This window comes from Ictidomys tridecemlineatus, chromosome 2, assembly GCF_052094955.1.
Source record: "Ictidomys tridecemlineatus isolate mIctTri1 chromosome 2, mIctTri1.hap1, whole genome shotgun sequence".
In the NCBI taxonomy this organism is placed as follows: Eukaryota; Metazoa; Chordata; class Mammalia; order Rodentia; family Sciuridae; genus Ictidomys; species Ictidomys tridecemlineatus.
The window spans coordinates 43,502,853-43,529,279 of NC_135478.1; the positions used below are offsets into that span (position 1 = coordinate 43,502,853).

Sequence of the window (26,427 nt, forward strand, 5' to 3'; positions counted from 1 at the left end):
TTACAAAAAACAGGGCTGGGGATGTGGCTCAGTGATTGAGTGCCTCTGAGTTCAATCCCTGGTACAAAAAAAAAAAAATAAAAAAAAAAAAGGAAAAAAAAATATGGCAAGCTAGGCAATGTGGTATATACCTATGGTGGAAATTCCAGAGACATGGAAGGCTGAGGACTGTAGCCTCAGCAACTTAGTTAGACCCTGGTCAAAAATTAAGGCAAAAAAAAAAAAAAAAAAAAAAAAGAGAGAGGGAGATAGCAGGATGGGGATATAGCTTAGAGGTAGAATGTTCCTAGGTTCAATCCCTAGTATGTCCACACCACCACACAAGAAAATGAAGAAAAAGGAAATATGATAAAACAATTGTTAAATCTAGCTAATGGGCATATATGGGTATTTTTTGTTCTCTTCAACTTTTCTCATATTTGTTATTTTTTATAATTAGGAAAGGTCTCTTGAAATTACCAATCAAAATGTTATCATCTTAAAAGAAGCCTCAACCATTTCTGCTTAAATTCCTGTATCAACTTATCTTGTCCCTCTGCATTTATTATTATAAGCTTATTAATGGTAAATGAATTACTGCAACAACTAAAAGAGGACTGTTTTGCTTCAAGGAATCCTTTTATAATGAAGATTCATACGTAATTTCACCTCCATTAAAGTTTATAGTCTTATATTAAAACAGACTTTTTTTTTTTTGGATACCAGGGATTGAACTCAGGGACACTCAACCACTGAGCCATATCCCCAGCTCTATTTTGTATTTTATTTAGAGACAGGGTCTCACTGAGTTGCTTAGCACCTTGCTTTTGATGAGCTTGGCATTGAACTTGCAATCCTCTTGTCTCAGCCTGAGCTGCTTGGATTATAGGCATGCACCACTGTGCCTGACTGAAACAAATTCTTGTCTATAGTAGAACACTTCCCTTTTTCAATGATGCTGTGAAATAAAACTAATATTTGCTTTTCAAACAAAATAATAATGGAACAGGTTTTATGTCTTACGTTTCAAGAAACAATATCATCAAACCCCTTTCTCTCACCATGCATAAAACTCAACTCAAATCGGATCAAGGGCCTAGGAATTAAACCAGAGACCCTGGTAGGCTCTAATCTTCATCATGTCGGATTAGGCTCCAACTTCCTTAATAAGACTCCTATAGAATTAAAATCAAGAATCAGGGCTGGGGATATAGCTCAGTCGGTAGAGTGTTTGCCTTGCATGCACAGGCACTGGGTTCAATTCCCAGCACCACAAATAAAAAAAAAAAAAAAAAAAAGAAAAGAAAAAAAAGAAAAAAGGAAAACAAAATCAAGAATCAATAAATGGGATGGATTCAAACTAAAAAGTTTCTTCTCAGCAAAATAAACAATCTGTCAGGTGGGTAGAGAGCCTACATCTTGGGAGCAAATTTTTACCACTCACACATTAGGTAGAACACTAATCTCTAAGATACATAAAGAACTCAAAAACTGTAACACCAAAAAAACCAAATAACCCAATCAATAAATGGGGCCAAGGACCTAAACAGACACTTCTCAGAAGATGATATACAATCAATCAACAAATATATGAAAAATTTTCATCATCTCTAGCAATTAGAGAAATGGAAATCAAAACTACTCTAAGATTTCATCTCACTCCTGTCAGAATGGCAGCTATTATGAAGACAAACAATAATAAGTATTGGCGAGGATGTGGGGAAAAAGGTACACTCATACATTGCTGGTGGGACTGCAAATTGGTGCAGCCAATATGGAAAGCAGTATGGAGACTCCTTGGAAAACTGGGAATAGAACCACAATTTGACCCAGCTATCCCACTTCTCGGTTTATACCCAATGGACTTAAAAACAATATTCTGCAGGAACACAATCACATCAATGTTTATAGCAGCACAATTTACAACAGCTAAATTGTGGAACCATCCTAGATGCTCTTCAGTAGATGAATGAATAAAAAAAATGTAGCATATATACACAATGAAATATTACTCAGCAATAAAAGAGAATAAAATCATTGCATTTGCAGGTAAATGGATGGAGTTGGAGAAGATGGTGCTAAGTGAAGTTAGCTAACCCCACAAAAACAAATGCTGAATGTTTTCTCTGATATAAGGAGACTGATTCATAGTGGAGTAGGGAGGGAGAGGAAGGAAAGGGAGCAGGGGTTAGAAATGATGGTGGAATGTGATGAACACATTATCCAAAGTACATGTATGAAGACACAAATTGGTGTGAATATACTTTATATACCAGAGATATGGAAAAAAAAAGTGCTCTCTATGTGTAAAATGAATTGTAATGCATTCCACCGTCACATATATAAAAAAATCAATAAAAATATCAAACTGGTTACTGGATACATTAAAAAAAGAAACAATATCATCAAGGCAAAAATACGAGATATGCTAACTCATGGTCCCACTATCTGCAAATTAATTCTCTGCATCATATAATGAAAAGGATCAGCATTTTAATTAGAACATTTGCCATGTATCAAATTATGCAAACATACAAACTCTTTATAGTGTTGTTTGAACACAGAAGCAGAGATACTTCTATGAGCTTTACAAATTAAGTTTAGTAAACACAAATGACTACAAACTTAGTGTGCAGATCCTCTTTCCAGACAACCAAGTTGACATTTAAAAAAAATTTTTTTTTAACCAAAGACTAATGAGCACATCTTTTTGTGTTAAGGTTGGTCAAGGCTCATTGTATTTCACACAGTCGGGTGGGAAAATGCATTATTAGTTTATTGTGGCTTAGGTCTACTCTCATGGGTTCTCTCTCTTGTCCTAGAAAGGCAGTGTTTATTTTAATCTACTTTATAACGTTTAGAAAAGTCTGATAATGCGTATTAATGCAAAATGTTCAGATGAAGGTACATGAAAGCCTTCCTAAGCCAAATCCAGTTTATTCAGATGTACAATTCAAATGGAAATAAATGTTATTTAGGAGTTATGACAGGTAGAAAAATTAACAGAATCTGTTATAAAGATGTACACATGGTACATCTTTATAATTGCTTGATTTACAGTACGAGCCAGGGACCAGCTTTTCTTAGACTAAGGTAACTCATATAAATTCACATAATGCATGAACCCACTAAGTTAATTAGCCCTTGGTCTATGGAATACCAAATATTATTCTAAATTAAACTGTGTGTTACCAATTTAGCTTCAGAAAGGTGGCTGGAGATTTAACTTAAACTCTGATCTTTGCTCTAAATGTGATTGAAATCACTTGGTAAAGGGTCAAATCAAAACATTTTTCCCCAGTCCATTTGCATGTGCATGCTTGTTGAAGGCTGATCTAGCTAAAACATATGTCATACCAACTGACAGGAGTGATCTAGCTGAGGCAGGAAACACTACCACTGCTTCTTCTTTTAGAAAGTCTTGGCTTCTGAGAACAACCTTCATAATCTTTTTCCATCATGGATACAGGAGGCTGTAGGAGATATTCTCAGGTGGAGGAGGCACCCTAATTTAAAGGTCTCTTCAAAGTTGATTCTCACCGCTTTGCCATTCATTCTAACCAGCCAGGATTCTTCCTTGACAGTTGGATCTTTTGTTGGCTCCTTTGTCATTCCCACTGGTTCTACTTTCTAGAAGTTCCTTCTGCTACCACCATCCATTTTCATGCAGAGAAGTCCCAAACCTGGACACTGTCTTCTGTCTGTCCAAGTCTTATCTTTCACTGTATTTGTCCCAAGAACTTATGCTCCACCACATGGTTGCTCTTGTACACTTGACTTCTGACAGGTGTTATTCCCATTCCAAACATGGATTTGTAAATGTTAGTAATATTTTTAAGAAATGCTTGAGCACTGAAATATATCCCAAGCTCTTTTCCATTTATTTTTAAGACAGGCTCTCATTAAGTTGCCCAGGCTAGCCTTGCATTTATAATTTGTCTCAGCTTCCCAAATAGCTGGGTTTACAGGCATGTGCTGTTATGCCCATGAATTTCATAAATTTTTTTTTTTCCTGTGGCGGGTGACGGGTGATTTCAAGTACATAGAGAACTGCAGTTTGATCCACTCTTTATTACCCTTTCAAAAGAGGAATAAATAGTTGCTGGGCATGGTGGCACATGCCTGTAATTCCAGCTTCTTGGCAGGATGAGGCAGGAGAATTGTAAATTTAAGGCCAGCCTGCACAATTTAGATCTCGTCTCAAAATAAAAATAATAAAAAGGGCTGGTGATGTAGTTCAGTTGTAGAGTATCATCGGGTTCATTCCCCAGTACCACAAGGGAAAAAGTCATAAATTGATTGAAATGATTAATATATCAGAAAAAAAATGTACTACTGTTATTATAATTTTATTTACATCTCATGATGAATGCTTCGTCTACTTTAGATTATTTTCCCAATCCTAGATGAATAATATGAAGAGACTATATGATAATTCTCAATAAAGCTTTGCTGGTTTTTTAAAAGGGAAATAATAAAATATGAAAATTATGGCATAGGAAGTTGGAAAAAGCATTTTGATGAGAGAAAATAATGGGCTACTTGTATGTAATTCCTTTCTGTAGCTCTAAAAGTTGACAGTGAGGTATAAAAATTTAAAAACTTTCCTTAGGGGAAAATTATGTCAAGACACTGAAGCTAATTAGAAAGATTACAAAGCATACCCACACAAAATAAATAAAAATATAACATAATGTTTGTATTATATATCAGTAAACACATTATTTTTAAGAAAATTATAAAACTCTTATAAAAGAAAAACATAATTACCATTTAGAGTTATGGTGATTATTTCTTAGAAGTTCTTCTAAAATATGCCTGCTCTAATTGGATGATTTTTCTTTATATACAATCATTGACTAATTCAACTGTTCTTAAAATCAAGATGCAAAATCTTTCAATAGGTGTTGATAAAAATACTGTTTCATTAACAAAAGTTGCCCATCATATAGAAAAAAAAAAGGAAAAATTTGAGGGTTCTGTCATTTTAGATAAAGCAAGGTTAAGGAAGTTCGGACCCATCTTCATTGATAGCACCTGAAAGAATTACTAGCAGTATTTGCATTCCCACCATCCTTCTTGCACACTCAAATCTCAAACCTCTTTTTCTTCTACAGCTTTCTCTTCCTGCCCTCGCCCTTAGCCCCTAGGCTATATTGTGGAGAATCAGTATCTGTCATTTTGACAGATTTTAGCCTTTCTATGACACTCATAGATTAAAATTATTTTCTTGACATCTGGATGCATTATTTACTGGAAAAGATTCATTACCTAAATGATAAAGTAGGAAATATTTTAAAATCCCCAAATTTTAGTCTATTAATGAAAGTTCTTCAATAGATAGGTTTGGTTTTATCAACCATCACCACCACCATCATGTGTCTTCATTATGGTGGTTGACATATTACATTCCCACTATGGAACATGGTCCATGTATGTTGTTGTATGTACTCTTCACAATAATTCTATGAAGACAGTTTTTCCCAATTTAATGTGAGGAAAATAAATGCTAAAGCACAGAGGAGTTAAGCAATTTGCCCAATGACATATTACAAATAAATGGCAAAGTCAGGATTCACTTAACACTGTGGCTAGAATGTGTTATTTTCCTAATGGTTTTGAGGCTTCATAACTTAGATGTAAGAGGCCTATTATTAATTAATTCATCAAACAACTAAATTTTAATGAATAACTGGCATTGTGGTAGGCAATGAAATTAAAATCGAATTTAAAACAGACTGAAAAAAATAAAAACGAAAAAGCACTAAATGCTACTTACAAACTAATCTGCACTTGGATGCAAAAAATATTTCTGGGAGCCAGGTTCAGTGGTGCATGCCTTTAATCCCAGTGGCTCAGAAGGCTGAGGCAGGAGGATAACAAGTTCAAAGCCAGCCTTAGTAATGGCGAGACGCTAACCAACTCAGTGAGATCCTGTCTCTAAATATAAAAATGGGGCTGCGGATGTTGCTCAATGGTTGAGTGCCCCTGAGTTCAATCCCCAGTAACAGCCACCCCCCCAAAAAAAGATTTCTGGGGAATTTTTGTAGTACAAAACACCATAAAAATTGCTACTTTTGTATGACGGGTGTTCATTATTCATTCAGCTCCCCTCTCGCTTTCCATGTTCCCACAAATGCCCACAGGTTCTGACATATTTTTCAATATCAGAAACAACATTTTATACAATAATGGTATTGTGTTTCTGAGACGAGATTCCTGGACTTCTACAAACATTAACATATTTATTACCATGACACTAGAATAAAAGGATGGCTTGTTAACATCAAAGGTCCCCCAAGAAGAGTACAGATCAGTAAATGTGTTGGAAACCATGACCAAATTTAAGAACAAACTGGCAATTGGCTGCCTGGGCCAGCAGACTTCAGGAACTTCCCTGATTGTGGAATTCAATCAAAGGTAGTCCAAGAAGCCTTATAGTTTTCAGTATCCATGGGGGGAAAAAAGAAAGCCAGGAGGTCCAGATTAAAGGACACTAAGAAAATCTCGATGATCTCCCTCCATCCCTATCACTATACAACTAGGCCAAGAGCTGGGTCATGCAGGGTGAAACTAGGACTCCTTTCAAATATAATCTCAAAGCTCAGGGACTGACTGTGATATCTCTTAATACCTCAGCCAGAACAATAGGCACTTCTTCAAAAAGAAACTTCCTTAGGCTCTTACTGTTGCTCTGGTCCCAGAGAGCTTCCTGGTGTCAGTCTACCACTTCTGATATGCTTAACTGACTGGGCTAACAGTCTATGTCAATTTTTCTTGTGTATAATAATGCAATATAAAAGAGAATAAATGATGATAATCATAGGTTTATCAATAAGCCACCCCAATATACTTTAAAGACACTTTCATAAATATTGATTTATTTCCTATTTCTTGTAAACAAATATCAAGAAATAAATGTAATTCCTATTTAGAGGTTAGACAAGTAAAAGATTTAATTACATGTATTGCTTATTTTAGCCATATCTAAAATTTCTCGGTCCAGAATTTCTTGATGAGTGCCCTAAGAACTAGGGAGATTAGAAAATTAGCAAATTTATACTGTTACCATATGAAAACAGCAAACAGGTGATTCTAGAAAGTTAAGGTTTTTACCTTATCATCATTATATTAATAAGTTCAAATGTAAACATTTCATGTTTTACCACTGACTGCTTTGCCCTTCATAATCTTAAAATTATGATCTGAATGATTCTACATGTAAAATATAATTTTTTAAAGCATTGGGCACCAACATGAACATTTAAAATTTTAGTTTCTGCTACTTTACAGAATCTATTTTAAACTCTTAATTAAAAACTTCACACAATATATGGCACAGATTTTTCTGGCAAAAGGTGAATTTGATACCCTGATTTATAATGTCATAAAAACTATTAAAGTACCTTTTAAAAGGGACACTTTAGCAAGAGGTTCATTTAGGTCTTGCTCATCCATTTGGGCGTCTATAGAAAGGTGAAAAAAGAGATAATTACAGACAGCACTCAGAACTATCAGCAATCTATTATTATCAAAATAAGTAACTAAATTTACACAGCTACTATAGTTGGATAGTTAAAAGTAGTTTTTAAAGAAATATCTAACAGTCAAGGGAGTGAATTGACAAATGAAAGCACTATTTTTCCCCTACAAAGTTTGAAATCTCCATCTACATTAACTTGCGTACCTAAACTGCTATTTAACATTAGGTTAAAACTCACCTGTAGTGTCGTCGCTGCTTTTTTCCTTGCTTGGACTCAGAGTATCTGATAAGTCAGAGTCCTTTGCTCTTGCCTGGTTTTCTACCAAGAAAAAACATAAAAGTAAAAATCTTATTATAATTAAATATCTTATAACAAGAAAACCGCTTCAGGGTATGAATGCTCAAAATCTACTATTATGCAAAGCAGTAGATTTTTAAAATTAACTGAGATCACTGAATCTTACTTTGTCACTACCCCAGTCCAAAATGGAATGCTGGTTATTACACGGAGCTCACATTAAATTAAATTGCTACGCAGAGGGCTGGTTTTTTTTTTTTTGTTCAAGGTTGTCCACTTGCCAACTAGAAATAAAAATGAAGCAAGCTTTGTTGAAGTATTCAGAGAACTGCAACAAATATAGCAAAATTACCAGTACAATGTGGACATTGTATAAAGAGGATGAAAGAAAAAGGCTTTATTATATAAAAACACTAGCTAGAAGGTTGCCTTAGTAATATTTATACTCATGTAATAAAATCCTATAAAATCACATTTGTTACAAATACCTTTAGAATAAGAAAATAACAATCTATTTCTTTAGAAACCATAAATATGGAATCACACTGAGGAAAAACTTTTTTAAAAGTTTGGTACTTATTTGCAAGGGATGCTCTGCCAGGTCCAATGAAGACACCCTAGGCCTAGTTTTCAACTTACTGCTCTCAAAAATCCTAATTATAGGCCAACATTTTATTAAAGATGACTGGTAATTAATTAGGCTCCAGATTCTCATCTGTAATGGCATATTCACATATACTATGCTATTCTTTAGGGCAGCATTTACAAAGAAGGCAATTTCTCTGCCCAAAATCCTGTAGCATTTCCTCATTCTCCACAACCCCTCAGGCAAATTTTATGTTGCAGAATTCAGCTATTAGTCCCACCATTAACTCCCACAGGAGTTTTGCTTGAGTCATGTCAGCTTCTTTATAGGGGAAGTATACCAGCTCATAATAGTCTACAATTTTTTGCTCAAGTAAGTATTTCCCTACCCTCAACTTGGCCTATTCCTTCTGTAAGAGAAAGCTGAAGTCCTCATTATCTCTAAGATACTTTTCATTTCTCCAGGATGATGTTTATTTTTATTACTAATTTTCTGTGTCTTATTTATTTGCAAATGTATGTTTATAGTGGTACTGGGGTTTGGACCCTGGGTGCTCTACCACTGAGCTGTATTCCCAACCCTTTTATTTTTGAAAAAGGGTCTTGTGAAAGTCACTAAGGCTGGACTCAAACTTGCAATCCTCCTGCTCAGTTTCCTGAGTTGCTGGGATTAAAGGCATGAGCCACTATACCTAAGTCTATGTGTATATATTTTATTTTTCTAGTGGGATTACAAATTCACTAAGTGTATGCTTATTTCTTATAATATTATATGTTTGTACTATTTGTGGAAATATATATCAAAATTTTAAATGTGCAAACTCTAGTATTTTTTCTAAGGAAACAAAAGTCTATGTAAGGTATATGCAGGGTATACTGATGCTTAATACTATACTGTTCATTATGGGAAAATGAAATGTGCATACTGTGGAATGGAAAATATTCAAGATACACTTACTATTAAGTAAAAGAGTATGTATAACTATGCAGAAAGATTCATGGCGAACATTTATCAATTTCATATAGTTGAACTATTATTTCACATTTTTGTAGTGACTATATTTACTGTTTTCTAATTGAGATATTTTCCATTTTGAAAGAAATTAGAAATACATTTAAAATAGCTATTACTGTCAAAATACTTAATATATTAAAATGTAACTTGTTAAGGGTGTTTCATATTAAAACACTCTTAGAATTTGTGGCTTAATTTGCTTCTTTTTTCACTGCCATTTGTAGTCAAAAAGTCAATTGCTAAGTGACAGGAAGCTCAGTTTAGAAGTGATCATCAAGGCCCATGGGAACCTAATCTGTGACCTCTGCTACATTATGGTGTGCCACTGACAGACATTTCTGAATGTTCTGGTTTGGATCACAAAGTTACATTCTCAAATAAAACACGCTTGTATACCTAATCTCTATAAATGGATAGAAAAAGAATCATTCTGGAAGAACAGATAGGAAAATGGCTCTCCCCGGATGTTTGCTGATTTTTGACAATTTTATGATCTTTACTTTGAAGTGAAACAAGTGTTGATGAGCCCAACCTAATTCTATCTTAAGAGATAGAATTGGGAACCATCTCGTCACAAAGTTATTAAAAGTTCGTTTCTGTTTTACTAAGATAACTATTTGACCTGACCTTACTCTGAGGGATAATCTTATTTGGAATTCTTTCCCCTGCTCTAAACTCACCTTTGCCTGGCTCTCCTTGACCAGATAACAACCCTCCCTAAAACCTTAGCAGCCCCTCAGAAATTCTGATGTTGGAATCTCAATTTACTCCCTACCTTGAAAGTATGTGGATCATTAATCTGCTATCTGCCTTTGAATTATGCTTGCCAGAATCCTGTTAGCTGTAAGTTCACAAGACACCCCCGTTTGTAAGTTTTTGTGCTATAAAAGCTTTTTCCTGGAGAGCTGGGCTGCTGTTCTCTGCTTTGGGTGAAACAGTTGCTGGCCAACTAGTTCTCTTGTGTACATAATATAAGCTTGCTTTAATTTGATTTAAAATTGGAGTCGGTGGTCTTTTCTTTGTGTCATGGATTTAACAGTGCGTATATTCAAAAGTATTTCCTTGACTTAGAAGGAAGTTTTGTCCTATATTTAGAGTATTAACTTGTGTTATAAAATTGCCTTAAATGTGGGGCACCAAATCTTCCATCAAGATCTCACTAAAATGTAAGCTCCTTAAGAGAATGGATTTTTGTCTGTTTGATTAACTACTATATTTTCTATGCATAGAACAATGCTGAAAGAGATGAAAGAAGGAAGGAAGTTGATTGAAGGTACACATCTACTTTGGGATAAGAATGCAAGTTTTCAGGGAGTCAAATGACAGTCCATCATTGTGTGGCCTAATACAACAGGCCACATATACAAAATTTAAAAAGGGGGCGGGGCTGGGTATGTAGCTTAGTGGTAGAGAGCCCTGGGTTCAGTCTCCAGCACTGTAAACAAAACAAAACAAAAAACACCCAATGGCAAACCAACTCTATTCAAGAATGAAACACAAAACTAAATGAACTAATGTGAGACTATCTACTTATTTTCAAAACATCTATTCTTCAGTTAGAGCATTAACTTATTTTCAAAACACCTATTCTTCAATTATGAAGGTGCCACCAATTTCTAGTATTAAAAAAAAAATCACTGAGTGTGGTAGTGCATGCTTGTAATCCCAGAAATTTGGGAGGTTTAGGCATGAGGAACACAAGTTTGAGGCTAGTTTGGCAACTCAGCAACTCAAAATAAAAAATAAAGAGGGCTGAGGATATAGCTCAGTGATAGAGCACCCGGAGTTCAGTTTCTGTAACAAACCCTCCCCAATTCACCTATTACTGATTGTCTCTGCAGTGCTTAATAAAATGTATATTAATAATATATAGAAAATGGAAGAAAGCTATCAAATCAATACCAAAACTGTTCCCAAACTGGGAATCCTAAAAAAGGTATCTTTGAGTAGACATAATTACAGATGGGCAAAACGAATTTAGTGGTCATATACAATTTCCTGTACCACTGGAACAGGAAAACAAAGTTAAATATAAAAAATGGTAAACCTGATAATAGTGTTTCCAGCTTACTAAGCAACATTTCATTAAATTCCCACAACAATCTGGCAAGTGAAAACTTCATTTTACAAATGAGGAAACTGATGTTTCCTGAAACATATATGTTGCCTGAAACATATATGTTGCCTGAAACATATATGTTGCCTGAAAGCATATAGTTTTTTAATGATAAAATTATCTTCTTGTATTCTTTCTATTTCTACTTCCAAAGCTACTGTAATGATTAGGTTGAGTTAGGCCTTAAACATAAAACATATACAACTTATGATAACACACTAAAGTAGGTGAAATCTTCAGACGACATACTTCAGACTGTAACAGTTTGCAATTGTCAATTTCTAACAACTGATATTTTCAATGTAAAAAAGAAATTTCACCAAAAATATCACCAATGAAAGCATTAAAAAAAGAGACATTTAGCCAGATTAAACAAAACAAAACAAACAAACAAACAAAACAGCTTTATAAGCCGGACTAAAAATGTTTAAAATGTAACATATTTTAGCCATCCAGTTTGCTCTGAAGATTAATGGGAACAAATGTTGACTACTGATAGAAAAATCCCTGAGTATATAAAACTTAGCTTTATATTTTCATTTTTAAAAGATGAATTTTGGGGGCTGGGGCTGAGTGGCCTAGCATATGTATGTGTTGGGGGGCTGGGGATGTAGCTTAGTGGTAGAGAGCCCCAAATTCAGTCTCCAGCACTGTAAACAAAACAAAAAAACCCACTGAAACAAACATCCTTGCACATTTGTTCAATTTGTTCCTTAAGATAAAAACCCAGGGCTGGGGCTGTAGCTCTATGGCAAAGCGCTTGCCTAGCATTCATGGGACCCTGGGATCGATCCTCAGCACCACATAGAAATTAACAAATAGGGGGCTGGGTTGTGGTTCAGTGGTAGAGCGCTCACCTAGCATGTGCAGGGCCCTGGGTTCGATCCTCAGCACCACATAAAAATAAATAAAAATAATGATATGTGTCCAACTACAACTAAAAAATAAATATTAAAAAATTAACAAATAAAATACATTCTGTCCATTTACAACTACAAAAAATTAAAAAAAAAACAAACCCAGAAGTGGAACTGCTGAATGAAAAATATATTCTTTAAAACTTTCAATGCATATTTTATATACAGACTTAATAATAAAATCAGCAGTACTGCATAAAGATTTTTCAATAATGGCACATGATTTGAAGCAAACATATTGAAATTTAGAATGCATTAATTAGAAGCACTAAACAGCAAGGCACTTTTCTTTCATTAAAGAAGCACTGATTCCTTCCCTCCCCCCAAGCTTTAACTTTTATTTCAAAGTGCTGGCTACTGAACCAACTAATCTGAATAGGTATTTAGGTGATGAAGTAAAAAGCTATTTTAAAGTGTGCTCTCATCTCCCTTTAATAAGATGAAATAAATTGCCATTTGTCCTAAAAATAGTTCGCTATTCTGAAACTCAATGCCTGTTTGTCAGAACAATATTAGTGATGCATATTCTATGCATTCTTTCCCCAAATAAGGTTATCTGCTGTGAAAAGAATTTCAGAATAGAAGCCACTAGATATCTGAAATAACAACATCTGTTTAGACATTTTAAAAAGCCAATGAATCTACTTACTTTAACATAACAAAATGTACTAAAACTAAGTATAAAATTTTTATCATTCATTGTTTTAACAGACCAAAAGGATTGCTAGTTTTACACTGGCAAAGTCTAACAGAAATTCTACTATGACAATGAGTACATCCCACCCAGATTTATTTGCTTAATTTTCCTCATGCATAAAAGTGACTTGACAATACGATCTGATGCATTAAAACTCACTTTTCTTCTGTAAGTCTGATGACTGTAATGGAAAGAATTAACATAACAAACTACTTTGGACAATTGCTGAACCATTCATTACAAAATATAAGACAATTCTACAGACAAAAGTCACCAATTTTTGTTTAAATCAAACTAAGATATCAAAAATCAACAAAACATGAAATATAAGAAATTTTAAAGGTACTATAACCCCTAGGAGAAACCACAAGCATTTTTACCTATAAGTTCATATTGTGTTTGATTAAAATTTTAAGATCAAAGCTGAAAATAATGCTGGAAGTGAAATAGATCACAACACAATTTTAATGCCTGAAGAAATCTATAACAAGCATTAACTTTCAAAAAACAAAAACACACATACATGCCCACTTTGAAAGAAACTTCCCAATCAAGATAATCTTTCCTAAAAGAGAAATCCAACTATTTTATATAATATCTGAAATTGTTACTAGATGGCCATTTTGTAAGCTGCAAAAAATAAACTGATGGTTAAAATACTATGACCTTGAAAATTTACACTTATCTATCTTCATTATCCCAGAGAACTCTAAAAAACCATAGAAAAACAGAAACTAACCTTTTGAAAGCTTTGTTTCTTCTACCACTTTGGTTAGATGCCCCTCTACGATCAGCTTCTCTGCCAAAGAAAATAAATGTTACTATCCAAGCCCAAATGGAGCAGCATTTCCCTGAGCGAGGCAGTGTAACACATTCCATGACCAAATTTAAAGATGATAACATTACTCCTATGACCAAGCTTGAACAAAAACTTGAACCTGGAAGGGGAACTAAGAGAATTTAAACTATGAGAGAGCAATCAGGTTAATGCAGAAAACTGCAGGTAGGGAGACAATTGCATTTTATTTTTATTAGATTGCACCTTATTTAATAAGTAAGTCATTGTGAATTGACTAAATTAGAACACTGTCAATTAACTAAATTGAAATAATGTATGCATTACCTCCATACTTATAATTTTTTGAGAACATTTAAAATCTATGAAATGGCCTATACGAAAATGCCTTGCTTCCATACCTTTCAAAGTTTAGAAAATTAACCTTTGCTAGTTATTAGTAGATAGTAAACTCCTGTTTATTGCAATGAATCAATTTGTCTATACTGATGTATTTTTAAAAAGCTCTAGACATGTATATTTTCCATTTGAAACAGGATTTAATTATTTGTCTATTCCTATTTGAAGTCATAGATTAAGTCAAACTATACTATTCTCCAAAATAAAAAATTATTTAAAATACAAAAAAAGCAAGTCTAGATCTTTTTATGAGGGAATCAGAGGAAACAACCAATGCAACCTCTTTCTTTTTTAACTAAAAAAAAATTTTTTTAGTTGTAGTTGGACACAATACCTTTATTTATAAATTTTTATGTGATGCTGAGAATTGAACCCAGCGCCTCGCACGGTGGTAGGTGAGCACTCTACCGCTGAGCCACAATCCCAGCCCCTGCCCCCCCATTTTTAAACTCTTATTTTTCAGTTATAGATGGAGATAACATCTTTATTTTATTTATTTTTATGTGGTGCTGAGGATCAAACCCAGGGCCTTGCACATGCAAGGTGAGCACTCTATCGCTGAGCCATAACCCCAGCCCCCAATGCAACCTTTTTAAGTCAAGGATATTGAGCTGAAATAAAGTAATTCTAAAGGAATTTTACTTAGACGAGAAATAAAAATTTTGTCATACCAATAGTTTACTTTTCCCTGCTGACACAATTCAACAAAGATGCCTAAAGAACATACTTCAAGAAAATAAAAAATTCTACAACTTAAATTTTAAAAAAAGTCTTGTTTTATGTAAGATTATCAGTAAAGGTATAATGTATCTTCTTTATAATTTATTTGAAATCATACTTTCATATTCTACATTTCACTAGAGAGTATAACTATTCTGAATATCCCTTTTTAAAATCCTGCATGCCAATTGGTATCCTTCAATTTATTTATTTATTTATTTTTTAAAGTAGTATAGGGTGCAGTGGTGCATGCCTATAATCCCAGAGGCTCTTGAGGCTGAGGCAGTGAGTTCAAAGCCAGCTTCAGAAACAGTGAGGTGCTAAGCAACTTAGTGAGACCTTGTCTCTAAATAGAATACAAAATAGGGTTGGGGATGTGGCTCTGGTTGAGTGCCCTAGTTCAATCCCTGGTATCAAAACAACAACAACAACAAAAACCCAACAAACAGGGGCTGGGGTTATGGTTTAGCGGTAGAGCGCTCATCTATCACGTTCGAGGCCCTGGGTTCGATCCTCAGCACCACATAAGAATAAATAAACAAAATAAAGGTATTGTGTCCAACTACTTCTAAAAAATAAATATAAAAAAACCCAACAAACAAAATAACAACAACAACAACAACAACAACAAAAAGAGTAGTACTGGGGGTTGAAACTGGAGTTGCTTAACCACTCACCGAGTTACATCTCTAGTCCTTTTTTTTTTTTTTTGAGAGAGAGAATTTTTAATATTTATTTTTTAGTTTTCGGCGGACACAACATCTTTGTTTGTATGTGGTACTGAGGATCGAACCAGGGCCGCATGCATGCCAGGCGAGCGCGCTACCGCTTGAGCCACATCCCCAGCCCTCTAGTCCTTTTAATTTTGTATTTTTGAGACATGGTCTTGCTAAATTGCTGTCCTTAAGCTTGCAATCCTCCTATTTCAGCCTCCTGAATTGTTGGGATTATTGGTGAGTGCCACTGAGACTGGCCATGCCTAGATCTTTTTATTTTGTATTTTGAGATAGGGTCTCACTAAATTTCCAATCTGGCCTCAAACTGGTAAGCCATCTTCCCTAGTCTCTCAAGTCCCTGGGATTACAGATATGTGCCACTGGACCCAGCTTCTTTAATCTACTTTTGCAGTTTGTGAAATAAGTGCTGTATTCTTTTACTCTTCAACCAGCTATAACTTGCCTACACCCATCATTCAGTCACTGAAACGACTCCATGATCATTACAAACTTTTGTCTGCCAAAGCCCATAGCTACTTCACATAACTTTCATTTCTTATTGACTATTTGTCCCTGCTGTTTTAAAAACAAGAATTCAAAGTAAAAGGTTTAGATAATTTTAAAAGGCATCAGTCCTATAAGAAGTAAAATGTAAGATGTCCTACCTGTCCTCTTACTCCATTCTATTCCTGAAATTCACTTCCTTCCTACAAGCAACAACTTTTTAACTTTTAGTAATTTTTTTTGTTATTTACATTTATATTACTAAATAATAAACTGATTTTTAAACTCTTCCATTTGAGGCATCACTCACTCAAAATCTTTAGGATTATTCTCTGATATGTTACTTACTATTATCATCACAAGAGTTACATTTTGCTAGTCTTTAATCAATATTCTTATTGACTATTTTATATATGTGTCATATAATATGATTATATTTCCTTTCTTACACAACACTTAGTATTTTTGGAGTTTGTAATGCCACATTTTGTTTAATGATTTAAAAAAATCTCTCTCTCAAACACAGTCCAAGTTTTAGGAGAACAATAAAATTCCTCAATACTGTCAAACATCCAGGTAATCTATCACATTATCCATCCATCCTTCCCTTCTCTCAATCTTGTAATCTCTCTCTGTGTGTGTGTGTGTGTGTGTGTGTGTGTGTGTGTGTGTGTTTGCTGGAAATTAAACCCAGGACCTAAGCTCTACCACTGAGCTACATTCCCAGCTCTTTCTACTTTTTATTTTGAGACAAAAGTCTATTTTTTTGAGACCAAAAATCTCTCAAGATTGGCATGAAACTTGGAATCCTCCTCCTCAGCCTCCTGAGTGGCTGGGATTACAGGTGTGTGCAATGTACCTGCTCAGTCTTTTAACCTTATTGCTCTAGTCTGTGTTGTATCCTGTACAAAACTCCCTGACCCTAGATTTTAAATCTTCCTTTCCTATTTTATTCTCTTGTTTTTTTTTTTTTTTTTGTAACACTTCTGATTATATCCTGAGAAGTGGTGGACAGAGGGTAAAAGCGTTTATAACTTTGTTCCTCTGAAAAATCTTATTAATGTTCTACCCTCACATTTATTTGATTGACAGTTTTTTTTTTTTTTTGTACCACGGATTGAACCTGGGGTGCTTAACCACTGACCCACATCCCCAGTCCTTTTTTATACTTTATTAGAGACAGTGTCTCACTGAGTTGCTTAGGGCTTTGATAAATTGCTGAGGTTGGGTTGGAACTCAAGATTCTCCTGCTTCAGCCTCCTGAGCCTCTGGGATTATAGGCATGTGCCATCCTGCCCAGCTTGACTGACTGTATGATGAGACATAATTCTTTAAGAAATAATTTTCCTTTAGAATTTTGAAAGCATCATATTTCCTTTCTTATACAATTTTGTCTTCTAGCTTCTACCTAGAAGGTAAGCCTGATGATAGGATGACTCCTGTTCTTGAGTATGCATACATAGTAGAGATTTCTTGTGCTCAGTTATACCTGGTCTGACTGTTCTTTCTGAGTACCTAGGAAGATTTTATGTCTGAGCTCCTTAGAACTGAGGGAAGTTCATAGAATGCATGCTAGCCAGAGGCAGAGCACTTAAGAGAAAGTGGGACTAGAGTGGGACTATTCTATCCCCTCTCACCTCCCACTAAAGGAACTCTAAAAACATATGAAGACAGCAATACCATAAGATGGCAGGCTCTATCAGTCTAGACCCCTGAGTGACAATGTAGAGCACATCATGCACATGTACCGTGAGTAAGAAATAAATGTTTGTCAAATTAAGCTATTAAGACTTCAGGTTTGGGTGCTGTGCTTGTAGCTCAGTTGGCACAGTGTTTGCCTAGCATGTGTGAGGCACTATGCTCGATCCTCAGCACTACATAAAAAATAAATAACTAAATAAAATAAAGGTATCATGTCCATCTACAACTAATATCTTTTAAAAAAAGATATCAGGTTTGGGGCTGGGATTGTGGCTCGGTGGTAGAGCACTTGCCTAGCACATGTGAGACACTGGGTCCGATTCTCAGCACCACATGTAAATAAATAAATAAATAAATAAATGTCCATCAACAAGTAATAAAAATTAAAAAATATAATAAAAATAAACAAGATATCACATTTTGACAAAAAAAAAAAAGAAAAATTCAGGTTTTGGAGAAAGGAGAGAAAGAGAGTAAGGGAGTAAAAAAGGGATTCCTAAGCTTATTTGCTACTAAATTATAATTGGGGGGCTGGGGTTGTGGCTCAGTGGTAGAGCACTCCCCTAGCACAGGTGAGGCCCTGGGTTTGATCCCCAACACCACATTAAAATAAATAAATAAAAATATTGTGTCCAACTACAACTAAAAAATAAATATTTAAAAAATTTATAATTTGGCTTATTATGATTAATGAGAGCCTTTCTTTTTCTCTTCAAGTTTTCTTAATCTTTCCTTTAAATGTCTTACTCCTCAGCATATGGCCTTTTTTTTTTCTTAATTGTGATAAATTCACCTAATGTAACCATTTTAAAGCAAGAATTCAGTAGTTATTTAGTATATTCATGATGTTGTGCAATCACCATCTGTATCTAGTTCCAAAACATTTTTATCACTCAAAAGGAAGTCCCATACTCTTTAATCATTTACTCTCCACCCCACTTCCTCAGTGCCCGGAAGTGACTCCTCTGCTTCCCATCTCTATGGATTTACCTATTTTGAATATTTCATATGAAAGGAAAAATAGTGTGTGACCTTTTGTGGCAGGGTTAGTTTGTGATCTTTAAAAATATATTGTCCTGGGCATTCAGGGTATTTTTTCTGTTTACAGGATCATATCTTTCAATTCTGGTGTGTGGGAGGCCAACCTTACGGGTGACTGAGTTACACTCCCCATCTGGGTGCTAAGGCGCTCAGTCACAGAAATGGGTGTGTCTTGCTACAGCCCCATGGGTGAAGCTATGCTCACCTGTTCCTTTGTAATATAACCCCTTGCCCTGTTTAGGATAGAATCTTCCATGGAAGTGCCTTTTGTGTGTCCCCTCCTCTTACTGTGCCCTTGGGTGTGGCCTACCCAGGTGTCAGTCAACCTGCTGACAGTGGACATCATGAAGATAGACTCAGGCCCCTGAAACCTGACCCCTTGCCTCATTTGAATAGCTTCTCCTGAAAAAGAGGGGTCAGCGCGTGCTCTCGCTGTCTCTCTCTTTCTGCGGACCCTTAAGGTCAGAGGAGCCGTCACAGCAACCCCAAAGAAAAAGGTATTTGTGTCTCTTGTGTGGTTATTTCGTGCAGCCCAGTTAGCCCAGTTTAACTAGAGTGACCCTTGAGCCTTTTAGTTTCGAGAACAGAAACCCGGCACTGGTGAATCATCTTGTAGTCTATGTAACTGATAAATTTGGTTGTCTATCCTCCATCTTCTCCCATTCTCCTCCCCTTCTATTCTTAAATTCATTTAGATGAGTTTAAGTTAAACTCCAGTAATATTTCTTAATTTTCTTGAATTTTCCCCTTTTTTCTAAAAAAAGCTTGTCATTTTATTAATTTTCTGAAATATTTCCTCTATTTTCTCATATAACCCTTATGAATAAAATAAATCTAATATCACATTTTAATCTTTCTTTTTCTTCGGTACCAGGGATTGAACTCAGTGGCACTCAACCACTGAGCCACATCCCTAGCTTTACTTGTATTTTATTAGAGACAGGGTCTCTGAGTTGCTTAGCACTTCATAGTTCCTAAGGCTAGTTTGAACTTGTGATCCTCCTGCTTTAGCCTCCCGAGCACTGGTATTACAGGTGTGTGCCACCACACCCGGCCTATCCATAGTCTCTTTATGAGACAGGGTCTCACCAAGTTGCTGAGCCTGGCTTTTAACTTGTGATTCTCCTGCCTTAGCCTCCCAAGTCACTGGAATTATAGGCATGTGCCACCGCATCTGGTTATAGTTTTACTTTTCAAAAATTTAATGTGTACTCTGTTCCTTAAAAAAAAAAAAAAAAGTCATCTCAGCCAGGTGTGGTGGTGCACACCTTTAATCCTAGCTATCCGAGGCTGAATGAAGTAGGAGTATGTCGAGTGTGAGGCTAGCCTGGGCAACTTAGTAAAAACCTGTCTCAAAATAAAATTAAAAAGGGGTAGAAATGTAGTTCAGTGCCTAGTAGAGCTCTTGCCCAGCATGCATAAGGGCCCTGGGTTCTATTTCCAGTACCACACAAATACATACATTCCTATATAACCATCTTTATCTTGTTTCATACATGAAACATTTATCTTTCTCTGAAATTAATTTTAAAAAAGACTTTTTCCTTTTCCTTTTTTTTTAACTTGTTTCCTGTTTCTTCCCTAGTCACATTTTATTTGTTTGTTTTTATCATTGTTTTCTTCAATAGAGAATTTCCTCAAAAGTCTGGTCATCTTGGCTGTCTTTTTGTATTCACAAGGGGGAGGCAATAAAAAGCTGACACAGTTCAATTCAAATATGTAGGCTTCTTACTTGCTAGGTGACAAGTGGCAATTTATGGGGAGAAAAGATAAAGCTTAGAAACATTTTTTTTTTTAAAGAGAAAATGAGAGAGGGGAGAGAGAGAGAGAGAAATTTTAATATTTTATTTTATTTTTTTAGTTCTCAGCGGACACAACACCTTTGTTGGTATATGGTGCTGGGGATCGAACCCGGCCGCACGCATGCCAGCCGAGCACGCTACCGCCTGAGCCACATCCCCAGCCCAAACTTAGAAACATTTTGTCTTTGTCTGATGGGTTTCTCTGGAATAGAATCCTCTAACCACCGTTCAGAGGGAGTATAAACTTGGTGCTGAGCATTCTGATTTACTACAGAGGCTTTCATTTATTTCTCCCACTTTTTTTTTTTCTCCACTAAGACGCTTGTGTCCACCCTACTCTCAGCAACATTTATATATATTAGCTGTCAATAAACCTTTATTTTTATTTATTTATATGTGGTGCTGAGAATCAAATCCAGTACCTCACAAACTCTAGGCAAGCACTCTGCCACAGTGACACAACCCCAGCCCCTCTAGGCAACATTTGAAGTATCTCAATCTACAGATTCTCTGTACTTAACCACATCCCTATCCCTCCTAACCCCCCTTTTTTATTAAAGATTTCTTTTTGTTGGTGTTGTTGATAGACCTTTATTTTATTTATTATGTGGTGCTGAGAATCGAACCCAGTGTATCACATAGCCAGGCTAGTGCACTACTGCTGAACCACAGCCCCAGCCCTCCCTAGCCCTTTTTTATATTCTATTTAGAGACAGGGTCTTACTGAGTTTCTTAGGGCCTCGCTGAATTGCTGAGACTGGTTTTGAACTTCAGATCCTCCTGCCTCAGCCTCCTTCAAGCAACTGAGATTATAGGCATTATGAGCCACTAGGATTACAGGTGTACGGCACTATGCCCAGCACAAACTCCTTTTTAATGGCTTTGACTACCTGCTGCATTTGAATAATTTCTAAATGCTGATGCCAAATTTAACACTATTAATATCCAGAACTCTACTAATATCTTCTCCCAGAAACTCCAGAGGCTTATTTTCACCATGTCTAAAACTGAATTCCTCTTCTCCTACCATCTAAATGGTTTTGCTCTCGCTCTCTCCTCTCTAAGCTTTCATATATTCATGTCTATATAAAGGTATATTGTAACAACCAATTATATAAGGCCCACGGTTCCCTGAGTGTACTAATAATCTCTTGAAATATTTACTTTGCATCAGGCATAGTATTAGTAATTCCCAAGGATTACAAAGATACCTGTGATAAATCTAGGAATTTGGGGTTTAGTCATAGTAGGGAGGTATCTTATCAATAACTTAATTCCTAACACAGATCTGGCACACAATAGATAGTAACAAATTACTAACACTCAAACATAATAATAAAACAGTATAAACTTTGGAAAAAAACTCTTCTAGTTGTTCTATAGTATACTGAAGATCTAAAGATCAGCTTATAAAAACACACCAAAAACTAATTTACTGCTCAAAACTGTCACCAACCCTTAAAACAAAACCTCAAGTCCTTACCACAATGTACAAAATCCATATGCTCGGCACAGGAAACCGATAATTACAGTCCCACAGGCCAAATCAAACCTGCTGTTTTGTGGAAACATGGCCAGGTTCACTCATTTTCATATTATGATGGCAGAGTTTAGTAGTTCAACAGAAACCTGGTAGCCTGCAAAACCTAAATTTTTACTACCTGGCCTTCTATTTTAAAAAGGTATTTGTGGTGTTCTAAAACTCTATAATCTCAGTCTTAGGTTATCACATAGTTTCTTTCTTTATTTGTGTATGGTACTGGGGATTGGACCCAAGGCCTTGTGCATGCTACACAAGCATTCTACCAGTGAGCTACATCCTTAGCCCTTTTATACATTTTATTTTTAGACAGTGTCCTGCTAAGTTTGGGATCCTCCTGCCTCATCCTCTAGAGCAACTGAGATTATAGGCATGCACCACCTCGCCACATATTTTCCCTGTGTACACACAAAATTTACACAGTTTAATCTCACTTCTGTTCAGCTATATACTACCTTTGCTGCTTCTTATCACCTTAAATTCCTTTACTTTCACTGAGAGAAAATGAAAAACTGGTCGGCAGTTAGAATCTCATAACATTATTCACTAAGAAAAAAATGCTTTTATTTTTCTTTAATGGATTTACCAATCCCAGTTTTTAAAATTTTGGTCCCTTCAAGAGATGTAAATTCCATTAATACAAAGTTTTCTATGCCTCACTCACTGTTTTGCTTATTTAGTTATTTTTCTTTTTTGGTACTGGTGAATGAACTTGGGTATACTATACCATTGAGCTACATCCTTTTTATTTTATGTTGAAGGAAGTTCTCACAAATGCTAAGGCTAGCCTCAAATTCACAATCTTCTTGCTTCGGCCTCCAGAGTTGCTGGGATTACAGGTATGAGCCATGGCTCCTGGTTGTCTCATGCATTTTTAAAGCCCCAATAGCTAAAATAATGCCTGGTGTATGTATAGTAGATGCTTAATTAATATTTGTTGAATGCACAGATTGAGTTTGTTTTGTTTTTGTTTTGTTAAGGAGTGCTTAACTGCTGAGCAAATCCCCAGCCCTTTTAATATTTTATTTTGAGACAGGGCCTGGCTAAGTTGCTATGGCTGGCTTTGAACTTGTGATCCTCCAGTCTCAGCCTCCCAAGACGATCCCAAGGATTATAGGTATGCACCACCATGCCCAGCTAAGCATCTGTTTTTAAAGTAATAAAATTTTAAGAAATTGTTTGAATGCTTTCATTATCCTAAAAAACATAATTAATAATTTTATGTATGTAAAAGTTTAATAGTACTGGCATATAAGAGCTAAATAATAATTAACTGCTATTATTATCATATTAAATTATTTAAGGTTATATTATCCAGTCCAATGAATCACTAATGGCCTATAATGAAGGAATTAAAAAATATACATTATTAAAGAAAAATCTCTATTGAGTCTCAAATGTGGAGTGGTGACTGCAAGGCTTTAGGAGGACTGAAAATTAGTATGGTAACACATACAATCAAAACAGCTGAGAACCAGATCTTTGCCTTTGACCCCTCACAAAGAGAACTTCCGTATAATGGTAACTACAGGTGTTTTGAAAGAGCTATTTGACTCAGCTCCAGTGAAAGAAAAGAGAGCTTTCGTTTTTCAAAAAAACTTCCTCTGTGAAGTTTACTCCAGAGAGCTAACTATTCATTTTTTCCTATTTAAAAACCATGGGTACCTATTGTTAAAACACACACACACACACACACACACACACACACACACACACACACACACATACACATACACGCAGAGACAAAAAAGTATAGATAGATAATATTTTTTTAGTTGTTAGTTGGACACAATATCTTTATTTATTTATTTTTATGTGGTGCTGAGGATTGAACCCAGGCCTTGCACATGCTAGGCAAGCGCTCTACCGCTGAGCCACAACCCCAGCCCCTAGATAGATAAATTTTTATAAAGCAAATTTCTGTGTGACCACAGTCCATGTCAACAAACAGAATCTTCCCACCAAGCTCCAAAGGTTTCCACATTCTCCATTTCAGTCAAATCTTCCCTCTCCTAATGGTAACCACTATCCTGATTTTTAATTTCTCACAATCCTCATGTAAATATGCATGACTAAATAATATAATTTTAGTAGATTTGTATTTCATATAAATGGGATACTATAGCATGTATTCTTATACGTCAGGCTTCTCTCACCCAACAGACTGGAGTATATTTATCCATCTGCTAGTGAAAGTCTTCTGGGCTGCTTCCATTTTTGAATTATTGTGTATATTGCTGTTAGAAATATCCCTGAATTTGGGCTGGGGTTGTAGCTTAGTGGTAGAGCTCTTGCTTCGTATGTGTGAGGCCCTGGGTTCGATCCTCAACACCACATAAAAATAAGTAAATAAAAATAAAGATATTGTGTCTATCTACAACAAAAAAAATATTTAAAAAATAAAGAAACAACCTTGAAATGTATGATCAGGCATTTACATAGAACCTACCTACCAAAGAATAGAACTGATGGTTTGACTACATTTGAGAACTATCACCTAAGCATTTAGTTTAGTCCGAAAATAAGTCACAGAGTTACAAAAACTGTTAAATCTTCCTAAAAACTAATCAAAAGAGAACCAAGCTTATTTCTTCGTTGAAAGAAATAAATTATGTCCTATGTTACCACTGAGCACAAAATAAAAATGAAGAATAAGGCAAACAATGACCTCAAAGAAAGCACAGGTGTGCCAAGATTGGATTGAATTCTTAAAGCGAAAGACCCATTTTCCTCACATGACAGCTACAACTAATTGAAATGTTAAAGCAGAATATAAACTCAAATAGCATGGCCTATCTCATACTGATGTTAGTTACCGATGTTAGTTACCTAGGGACCCCAAACAACCTGGTGGAATAGAAGAGTAGATAAATATAAAAGACACTAGATTATCTGCTGCTATAACTGCTAACTTTAAAATATTTCTAAATTTATTTTGAAAATAAATAAAATATTTATTTTCAAAAAATAATGTTATAACTAGGCCATCAAAGCAATGTGCTTGAGACTAAATTTTAAGAAGGTATGCATATGGTAATTTAAATTTCTAGATTATGAGAAAATGTTGTTTTAACATGAACAATAAAAAGCTAGATAGCCAGGCACATGTCTATAGTCACCTATGCCTGTAATCCCAGTGACTTGGGAGGCTGACGCAGGAGGACTGCAAATTTGAGGCAAGCTTGAGCAACTTAGTCAGGCACTGTCTCAAAAATTAAAAAAAAAAAAATTAAAGAAAGGGCTGGGGATATAGTTCACTGGTTAAGTACCATGGTACTGGCAAGGGTGAGGGTGATAGGGAAGACAGATCAACCATCTTTACTCTCAGACGATGGGGAGTTAAAAAAAAAAAAAAAAGGAAAACAGATTATTTTGACAAAAAAGCTACTAATACCTCTCCATGATCCCACCTACCCACATATTTTCTACCTACTACATAAAAAGTATTTCTGTGTGCCAGGCATTATAGAGCACTCAGTAAATACAATCTCAGTTAATTTTTATAATAATCCTCTGAGGTAGGTATTACCATCTCATTTTGTAAATGAGAGAATGGAGGTTAATTTGCCCAGAATCACTGCCAGGGAGAGGCCAAATCAGGATCCACATGAAAATCCAATTCTAATCATCATAAATAGAAATGAGCAAAAGTTACCAAAAAGATTATTAAAAGACAAATATGGGGGCTGGGGCTATAGCTCAGTGGCAGAGTGCTTGCCTAGCATGTGTGAGGCACTGGTTCTATCCTTAGCACCACATAAAAATAAACAAATAAAAATAAAGACATTCTGTTCATCCACAACTACCAAAAAAAAAAAACCTTAAAAAAAGACAAATATGGTAAAGAAACTGATACTAGAACGAACATGATGATACAACAAAAGTAGAAAATTACAATTAATGTTCAACAGCAAGCCAGCAACTTTTCTACCTTCAGAGAGTAGCAATTCACAAGGAGAAATACAGCTTTAGGATTGCAAAGGAAAGGTTCTGTGTTACAATAACACAGACCCTCACAAGTTTATACAATTCTGCAGAATAAAATTAGTTAATATAATTCTCTAATGTATCCTAGACTAGACAAACTAAGAACAAAGAAATAATAAATTAGCACCATC

The 26,427-nt window shown here is 35.4% G+C and overlaps 1 protein-coding gene across 25 annotated transcripts in view; it reads right to left on the reverse strand.

The window, feature by feature from the left end:
* Slmap (sarcolemma associated protein) overlaps positions 1-26,427 on the reverse strand; it is a 155,377-nt gene that overhangs the window by 24,573 nt on the left and 104,377 nt on the right. For all 25 annotated transcript variants that reach the window (XM_040289812.2, XM_078038347.1, XM_040289813.2 and 22 more), the window contains 3 exons: positions 13,830-13,889; positions 7,701-7,781; positions 7,386-7,445 (listed from right to left, as the gene is read on the reverse strand). In XM_040289812.2, coding sequence (XP_040145746.2) covers positions 7,386-7,445; positions 7,701-7,781; positions 13,830-13,889 — 201 coding nt within the window. The remainder of the gene's footprint in view (positions 1-7,385; positions 7,446-7,700; positions 7,782-13,829; positions 13,890-26,427) is intronic.